General features: G+C 36.1%; 1 protein-coding gene across 1 annotated transcript; it reads left to right on the top strand.

Moving 5' to 3' along the window:
• The first annotated feature begins 776 nt into the window (after positions 1 to 776).
• On the top strand, positions 777 to 1,439 carry LOC149263994 (uncharacterized). The gene has a single exon (XM_089393360.1). The coding sequence runs from the start codon at positions 777 to 779 to the stop codon at positions 1,437 to 1,439; it is 663 nt and encodes a 220-aa protein (XP_089249486.1).
• The last annotated feature ends 8,193 nt before the right edge of the window (positions 1,440 to 9,632 follow it).

The raw sequence follows: 9,632 nt of genomic DNA, 5'->3' as shown, positions 1-9,632 counted from the left end.
CTTTTTTCCTTGGAAAAAAAAGAATTAAGGTAAAAAAAATAATAATAAATAAAGTTTGTTACAATACCACAGATTAATACCATGGGCCAATACCATGGATTATCAATACCATGTACCCAAATGACTATAATTCCTTTGACTCCTATATCCATCTTAACTCCGGATCTACCAAGAGCTGAGAGGGATTAACACTTGGTAGATATAGACTTAAAATGGATCTAGGCACTCTACAACTCAATATGGGGAGATGTTTAGCCACAATGTAAGATTGTATATCAACATTTTTTAAATATAGACTCTATTTTAATCAAGTTGTTTAATTTTTTAATTTTATATTTCAATTTTATTTTAATTTTTTACTCTATTAATACAATTATTATTTTAATAATTTAATTTATAAGTTTTAATAATTCACTTTTTTTCCCTTTTACTTTAAATTATTCTTTCTATTTCATCTTTAAAACTTATTGAAGTTTCTTAATAAGTATTAAAAAATAATTATGTTATATATTTTTTAATTATTTAACATTATATTTAATAACCCAATCTCTCTTTATCTCCCTTTGAATAATAGTATTTGACAACCCAAGGCTTCCTCTAAATAATAATATTATTAAATAATGTAGATTTAATCACTTTGTCTCCTCCTCAATAATAATATTAATTATCTGCCTTACCAAGATTATAAGATTTAGAATTTCGCTGCTACGCGCACCCTGCTCTGCCTCTGCTAGGTTTTCCAGCTGCACAGTTGCCTGGGCCTTCGGCCTTCTGCCATGGCCCCTCCAGACGCTACACCGGAGGTGGCTGATGCTCAGCAAGCTTTCTCAGACCTGGTTAAATCTTTGCCTCCGCAGCGCCCTCGTCCAGCTGTTTCTAAGTTCGTCAAAAAGTTGGATGTGTTACAAGAAGTTAATCTTCCTCCAGCCCTTCCCCGCATGGCTGCCCTCTCTCTAGCAGAAAAAGGACTCATTGGTCAATTCACGGGCCTCTGGCCATCTCCAAAGACTGTGCAAAGATGGGTTGAAAGAAACTGGTCCGATAAAATTCAAGGTAAAATATCCATTAGATTTTGTGGGAAGGGGTATTTTACCTTTCATTTTGAATCCAAAGAAGATAAGGACTTAATCTTCAGGAACGGGCCCTATTTTATGGATTCCAGAGGCCTGTATCTCAATAAATGGACCCCAGATTTTGACCCAGAACTAGATGTTCCCAGTGTTGTTCCAGTTTGGGTCTGGCTCCCTCATCTCCCTCTTCACTGCTGGGGAGATGAATCGGTTCGAGCAATCGGGAATGCAATTGGTAGATTCATAGATCGCAGCGAACCAAAAGATAATATGCAAGCCTGTGCGCGTATTTGTGTTGAAGTGGACTTAGGCAAAGGGCTTCCCGAAGCTATCAAACTCAAAGTGGACGACTGGAGCCATATTCAGTAGTTGGATTATGAACAAATCCCATTCAAATGTAAGGTATGTCATGAATACGGCCATTTTGCCAATCGCTGTACTAAACTTGCTGATGTTGAGAATGGCTCACAAGATGATCAGTGGGAAATAGTTAAAAAAAAGAAGTCGGCCCCCATGGCCAAAGATCCTCTGGAAGCAGGCCCTTCAGTCCCCTATGCAGCTCGCCCTTCTTCTTCCTCCCCTTCCTTATCTGCCCTCCCCCCTCTCTCTCATCCCCGCCCCCTTCTTCATCCAATCCTTTCTCTATTCTATCCCCTCCCGAAATCCCTCCCCCAGAATCCTCCTCCCCTCCTCTGATCCAAACTGATGCCACTGAATCCTCTCTTCCTTTGGTTATCACCTCTCAGACTTCCCTTGATCCTCCTCCTATTAGACAAACCAGGAGCTCCTCCAAAGATCATGGAGCTGCCAGTGACTCTTTTAAAAAACCTGGGCCGGGTAGGAAATCTGCAAAGCAACATAGAGATGAGAATGCTCAGAAAGATATAGCAATGGGCATCCAGAACCCCATAGAATCTTATATTCTAGGGCAATATGACAAAGAGACAATCCACAAGGACCAAGGGGGGCGAGCACCTCCCCGTACCCCACATACTCAATGATGAAGTTTCTGTCTTGGAATAGTAGGGGACTAGGGCACCCCTCCAAAGTTGCAGCCCTAAGAGATCTTATTCATTGTGAGAAACCAGAAATTTTTTTGTTACAGGAAACAAAGCAAGGCCAGCAGGAAATGATTGGAATTATTGAATAGCAGAGGCAATACAAGGGCAGCATCAGTGAATCAAGAGGAGCCTCCGGAGGAATCGCAACTCTCTGGAATCACAGCACATGGAGTCACATATCAGAAACTGTCAATCAGCATTGGATAAAAATTGTATTAGAAAACAAAGCAGATAAGCAAATTTTAGTCATCTATAATATTTATGCTCCTAATCACTACAGAGACAAGGAGCGTTGTTGGAATGAGCTCAAAGCCATCATAGATGCAGAAGAAAGTGATAATATCATTTTAGGGGGTGACTTCAACCTTATTCTCCATTCCAATGAGAAACGAGGAGGTAGCTTCTCCCCTGATCCCTACAGAGTTCATTTAGAAAATATTATGCAAGATCATGACCTCATCGATGTAGCTCCAAAAAATCGAAGGTATACTTGGAGCAATCGTAGGTTAGGAAAAGGCAACATTATGGAAAGGCTTGACAGAATCTTAATCAATGTTACGCTTCTCTCCTCCTTCTCTATGGGGTATGCCACCATCCTTCCTTTCTCAGCCTCTGACCACTATCCTATAACTCTTACTCTGGAAACCCACTGTTCTCTTGGACCCATTCCTTTTAAATACAGTTCCCTGTGGAACTGCATTCCAGCAGTCAAAGAGATCGTTCAAAACACATGGTGCCAGCATGTTGAAGGGTCCCCTGGTTTCATTTGGGAAACCAAGCTAAGAAAAACCAAGCAGGCTTTAAAGGAATGGGCAAAAATTTGCTATAAGGAGCCCGAGAAGATCAAAAAGGAGATCAAGAGCAAACTAGATTGCATTCAGAAAGTAATAGAAGATCACGGCCTTTCCCAGGAGACCCAAGCACAAGAAAGCGATCTTTACTTACAGCTATGTCGGGCAAACAAAGAAGAGGAACTTAAATGGAGGATAAAGTCGTGGCAGCTTTGGCTGCAAGGAGGTGACAAGAATTCAGCCTTCTTTCATAAATATACCACTGCTCGAAAGATAAGGAATAATGTAAATTTTATTTTGGATGTTGAGGGCAATCGACAAAGCACACAAGATGCCATTCGAAAGGTAGCCACAGATCACTACAGAACTCTCCTAACCGAAACCAAGGAAGAGGAAGACTATTCAGATCTGCTACAATATCTTCCCAGCGGATCAGCAAGGAAATGAATGACAGTTTGAACAAGGAGATTGATGAAGAAGAAATAAGAAGAACAGTTTGGACCCTCCAACCTGATAAGCTCCCGGCCAATATGGCTTCCCCATCTGCTTCTATTGAGCTTATTGGGGAATTATAAAAAAATATATAACCAAAATGCTCAAATGGATCCAACGCAAAGGTAAAATTGGAGGATTTACCAATGCCACTCACCTTGCTCTCATCCCCAAAGAAAATCGACCCTCATCCTTTGCTCGATTTTGGCCCATCTCCCTTTGTAACTCCTCTTATAAAATCCTGACCAAAATCCTTGCTTCCCGCCTCAAATCCCTCCTCCCTTCTCTCATTTCTAAAAACCAAGGGGGATTCTTAGCCAATAGACAAATTTCTGATTCTATCCTCCTCGTCCAAGAAGCTATTCACTCGAGTCAATCTAGAAACGAGAAAGGGTGTATTCTTAAGCTTGATCTGGCTAATGCATTTGATAGAGTAAGACACTCCTTTCTCCTACCTGTTCTAAAAAAGATGGGGTTTGATTCGGTCTTCTTAAACCTCATCCAAGCTTGCATTTCTAGGCCCTGGATCTCCCCTCTTGTCAATGGAAGACCTGGAAATGCTTTTCAATCATCTCGAGGTCTAAGACAAGGTTGCCCTCTCTCACCTTATCTTTTTATTTTGATGGTTGAATCCTTTAGCAAAGCTTTGGATTTCAATCGGAGGGTTGGCCTCATCACAGGCATTAAATTTGGGAATGGGGTTAAGAATATAAATCACTCACAATTTGTTGATGACACTTTGCTAATCGGAGGAGCTTCCACCATAATAGCTCAGCGCTTCAAAGTTCTTTTAGATAAATATATGCAATACTCTGGTGGAATGGTTAATCAACTGAAAAGTTGCATTTATGGATGGAATACTACAGCTCAAGTTCTTCACAATATTGCCAATACCTTTGGAGTTTCTTGCAATTATGATTGGACACATTTCACTTATTTGGGCATGCCAGTGAGTGCAGGTCCTTTAAAGGCAGAAGTTTGGGACACCGTAATTGACAAGATGAAAAGAAAAGTGCAGCAATGGGGTTCCATCTGGCTCAATCCAGCTGGTCGCCTCATCCTTTTAAAATCAGGTATTTCCTCTCTTCCCTTATACCAATTTACTCTCCTTCAAGCTCCGGCCTCTTTTCATCATAAAATGGAAGTCATCCTCCGCCAATTCCTCTGGCAAGGGGGGAAAAATGACAAAAAGAAGTTCAATTTGGTTAATTGGAAGCAGGTCATACAGTCCCAAGACCGAGGAGGTCTTGGAATCAGATCTCCCAAATTCCTCAATCTAGCTTTCGGAGGCAAAATTGCTTGGAGATTTATCACCGGCCTTTCTGCCTGGTGGAAAAGGGTGTTGGAAGTTAAATACTTAAACTTCCCAAGGCAGCATCTTCTTGACCATGACATTCCTAACAAAGACTGCTCCAAAATTTGGAGATTGTGCAAAAAAGCTATTCCCTTCATGGCTCAGAACACTTCTAAAGTCCCCAAGGGAGGCGCTCATATAAAAATTGGGTCTGATAAAATTATGGGCCAGCAACCTATAAACAGTCATGATGGAGTCAACCCAATTCTCTCCTTTCTTGACAACATAGGCATTCAACACTTGGATCAGATTTCCCAGTGGGATCCCCAATCTCATTTATGGTTAGGATGGTCCTTTCCAGTCATCCCCAATGATCTCAAGGCAAGCTTTTCTATTCTCCAAACTCATCTTCATAGCATAGCACCTATAAAAAAGAATGAATTAGATGGCTTTCACTGGGATCCTTCTGGATCTAATTATACTATCCAAGCTGCTCATCAGCACATGTGCAACAGTAACCATCCCACACCCATCTGGACTCACTGGAAAACTGTTTGGAAATCTAAGGCTCTTCCTAAAATCAATTTTTTCCTCTGGACTCTTCTTAAGGGGAAAATCCTTACTGTAGAAAATTTTCAAAAGAGAGGCATTAATGGACCTTCTCGCTGCCCCAATTGTCAAGCTGCTGAAGAATCCATTCAGCACATCTTCATTGCCTGTTCCTTTGCTACCACCTGCTGGAGAAATTTATCATGCACCGACTATATTCCTTGGAATACTCAGAATTCCATAGGAGAAGTTCTGCATCAATGGAAAAAGAATTATCCATGGCAGCACAAGAAGAATAACATAGTTAAAAGGGTCTGGGACACCCTTCCTTATACTATGTTGTGGAACATTTGGTTGGCTAGAAATTGTAAAGTTTTCAAAGACAAAGAATCGACCACTAGAAAAATTTTCAATAAGGCAAGGAGTCTCGCTCTAGAAGCCATCTCTGTCAAAAATCAAAGTAATATTGATATCACTGATCTCAGTGTTGAAGAGCGGAATTTCATTGGTTACCTGCTGGACAAAAACAACAGTAACCAGAATGGAAACATCACCAGCAACAGGCACAACAATGCAAGCCATAATTGGAAAATAAGATTAAAGGAAGAAGAGTTTTCAACATGGCTTAAAAATTGCAACAATTATTATCTTTTTTTTTATGGTGCTTCAAAATCAAATCCCGAAATTGCAGGAGCAGGAGGAGTCATCTTCAATGCCAATGGGGATCGCATAGTCACTTATGAATGGGGACTTGGGCCTATCTCCAATAATAGAGCCGAAGCTTTGGCTCTATATCAGGGACTTGCCCAGCTCAGTAAAATTGGCATAGGTATAGCTACGATATTCGGTGATTTGGTTGTAGTCATCAGCCTAATGGCACATAACAGACAATCTCCCAATGTTCTCCTTCAACAGACCATTAGCCGATGTCAAATTTTGGGCCAATCAATGAAAGAGGTGTGTTTCCTCCACGTCCTCCACACCCTCAACAAGGAAGCCGACTTCCATGCCAACAGAGCTTGTACCAGACCGTTGGGTAGCCTCCTTTGCAACGCAGTGGAAACCCAACACTATTTACCATGACAACAAATTATTTTGGTTACAATCAGACTTGCAGCAATCCTGGGATTTCTGACATTTGTGATGGGTCAAAGATTCATAAGATCCATGTTTCTGCCAAAATTTGCCTAGAGATCCGGCTTCTCCTAGAATATCTAACAAATCCGCACGCCATCATTTGTTTAGTCGTCTTCTTTCCCTTCGCCCATCTCTTCATGCCTCGATCTCCTCTTTCCCATGACCTCTCGCGCTTCTCCTCTGATCCACCCTCTATTCCTCTGTTGGGCCCTATGTGCTCCTCCCTCTTCTTATTCCTCCCTTCTCCCTCCCTTTCTTGCATCCAGATATTCTCCTTTCGTGTTGCCCTGTGTCATTGCTCTGCGTTCTCCTCCCTGCATTTTCCCCCTCGTTAATCTGGTGCTATAGTCTCTGTGCTGCCCCCCGATTCTCTGGCTTTTCTTCCTTGCTCTGTGTTTCTCCTTGTTCCTGCAGCGTGTTTCCAAGTGCATCGTCCTCCTTCAGCTCACTGGTATTTGCAGCGCTCTAAGTATCTTTTTCCATTTGCAGCAATGGCAAGGAGCGAGGATTGCCTCCACTGTGCCGACCTTCAGGCCGAGCTGGAGCAAATCTGTGCCCACCAAAAGGTCCTGGATGCCAAGATTGACCACCAAAACCGTCTCATCAATGAAAAATATGAAGCTGATATTAATTTGTTCCTTCACAGAATTTTTTCGCTACATGAGCAGTTCAATCAGCTCTCCAACAGGTGCAGCCACGTAAAAGAATCCATGAAAATTCTGAAATATATGATGGAAAACAGAAATGCAGTTCACACAAGCTCGTCAAGCATCAAACAAGCCGATGTTGATAACAAGCCTGAAGAGTCTACAACCAGGCAAATCAGCCACATCAACATAGACTGATCATGTTTTGTAAATGTTGTTTTCTGTTGTTCCAGTTTGTTAGGATCTACTCTTGTTTAGGTTTTTTCAAAGTCCAAAAGGCAAGAACAAAGAGGAATTTTGTCCATCTTGTAACACTTCCTCTCTTGGCTTTTCAAGCTTAACATTTTGTACCACAGGAGTTCAGTCTCCTTTCTTTTTTTTCTGAAATACGATATAGCAACCGATTATGTCAAAAAAAAAAAAATATTAATTATCTGCCTCGAGTGTTTCAATTATCTTAATTTTGAAGTTTTTTTTTTAATATTTAAATATTATCCATGTTCAAGTATTTTAATTATTTGCCTTTCTACTCTTTTATTTACATTCTACTCTTTTATTTACATGCTAAGAATATTATAAAATAATGAATAGTTAGGTATTGTCGAGAGAAAATAGTTTTCATCTTATTTTTTAATCACCATATGCTCTTACAAAAATCTTCGCACTCACTAAAAGTTTAATAAAAATGGAAAGTTTTATTCTTTAATAATATTATTAATAATTTAAATTTTTATAAATTAAAACAAGTGTAAATGTGGGATTGTTGCTTAATACCTGCTTCTTATGTAAAAAGTAATTGATAGCTAATTTAAATTAATTTAAATATTTAGAGTTAAAAACCTTCAAAACCGTAGAATTGATAACTAATTTAAATTAATTTAAATGTTTATAGAGTTAAAAACCTCTTAAACCATGTATATATAAAGTATGTTATATAATAATCATAAACCTCAATATAAAATAGGCTTACATATAATATCATATTTACATCTCTTAACATTGAAGTATTATTATGTAAAAAAATGTATTAAAAATTAAAATTATATAAATTTTGAAATGCAACATCAAATTTTTCATATCGAAAATATAACAAAAATTAAACATTGTCCAAATAAATTAATTATAAATCTAAATAGTTTATACAAATAAGTTAATTTAAATAAATATTGTAACTAAAAAATTATGTGGTTATTTATTTTATATTAAATTCATAATCCAATTATTAATTAAAAAAAATATAACTATCAAATTAAAAAGAATATAATATAATATGAATGATTATATTTATTGTCTTGCACATTTTTTTATTAGGAAAAAAATAGTAAAAATAAATATTTAAAAAGTGAAATGTAAAAATAAATTATTAAGCATAAATATTTAGATTTGATAGGTGTACTCCTTATTAAATGTTATGACACTTGGTTTGGTACTTTATACAATGACAATTCATTTTCATAAATATTTATATTTGATAGGTGTACTCTTTATTAAATGTTATGACACTTGGTTGCATACAATATTTTTTTTATTTTTTGTTTTTTAAATAATTTTTTTCTTTTAAACACCATGAAATTAGTCATTTCATGTAAATGAACCAATCAAAAAATAGAAATTCAAATTTAAAAAAATTCAAAATTTATTTTTGATTTTCAAAATATTTAGTTTAATATTTAATTTTTTCAAAACTTTAATAAACTTTATAAAATCTATTTAGAAATTTCAAAACTAATTGAAAGTCAAACATTTTTTACTAAAATAAAAAACAATATATCTTGCTTTGCTTTCACATATAAAAATATATTATTATTATTATTATTTTTAAACTATTGATTAAAAATATATTGATTTAAACTATTGATTAAAAGCTTGTCCTGACGATGAACCACACTAGTTGGTTCGAAACGCGTCGACAAATAAAATGTCTTGTGATGTATGCCGAAAAATCTCTCATAAAAATATATTAGTTAACAAAATACACTCAAATTCAAAAAATATATATATATATAGATAGATAGATATATATATTTTATTTTTTAATCAAATTTTTCTAAGATTTTATCATTTTTAGCATGTTATAGTCAAAGTTCACTCTTTGATTTGGTCTTACAAAAATTTAATTAATCCCATTTTAAAATTTTGAAAATTCAAATACAATTTAAATTTACAAAAATTAACTAATATATATATATATATAGATATAGATATATAACTTTTAAATAAAAATTAAATATTATTATTAATTTTGCTTTCAATTTATAAATTTAGATATAATATTAACCATCATCATCAACATATTTAATTAACTTCCACATTTGTTTTATTCAATTATAAAAACATTTTCTATTAAGAAAAAGAAAAAAAACACATACATTTTTTTAATTAACATAAAGTCAAACTACATAAAATGTTAACAAAAAGCTAAAATTGTGTGCATGTATTAATATATTTCTAAACATTTTAGTTTGTTGGTCACATATAATCTGTAATTATTTGAAAATTTGTAAGTTAAACTATATTCAAACAATGTTTAAAATTATTCTTTTGTAGCACGTAGATATGTGACAATATATTTAAATAAAATGAAATAATAG

The sequence above is a fragment of the Pinus tabuliformis genome, chromosome 6, assembly GCF_031772625.1.
Source record: "Pinus tabuliformis cultivar Carrire ecotype Pingquan chromosome 6, CPIR1, whole genome shotgun sequence".
Taxonomy (NCBI): domain Eukaryota; kingdom Viridiplantae; phylum Streptophyta; class Pinopsida; order Pinales; family Pinaceae; genus Pinus; species Pinus tabuliformis.
The sequence above is the reverse complement of the archived record's forward strand: the minus strand, read 5'-3'. Positions and strand labels throughout refer to the sequence as shown.

Bases quoted from the DNA above. Each gene is read 5' to 3' on its own strand.
- LOC149263994 (XM_089393360.1), top strand. From the start codon at position 777: ATGGCCCCTCCAGACGCTACACCGGAGGTGGCTGATGCTCAGCAAGCT.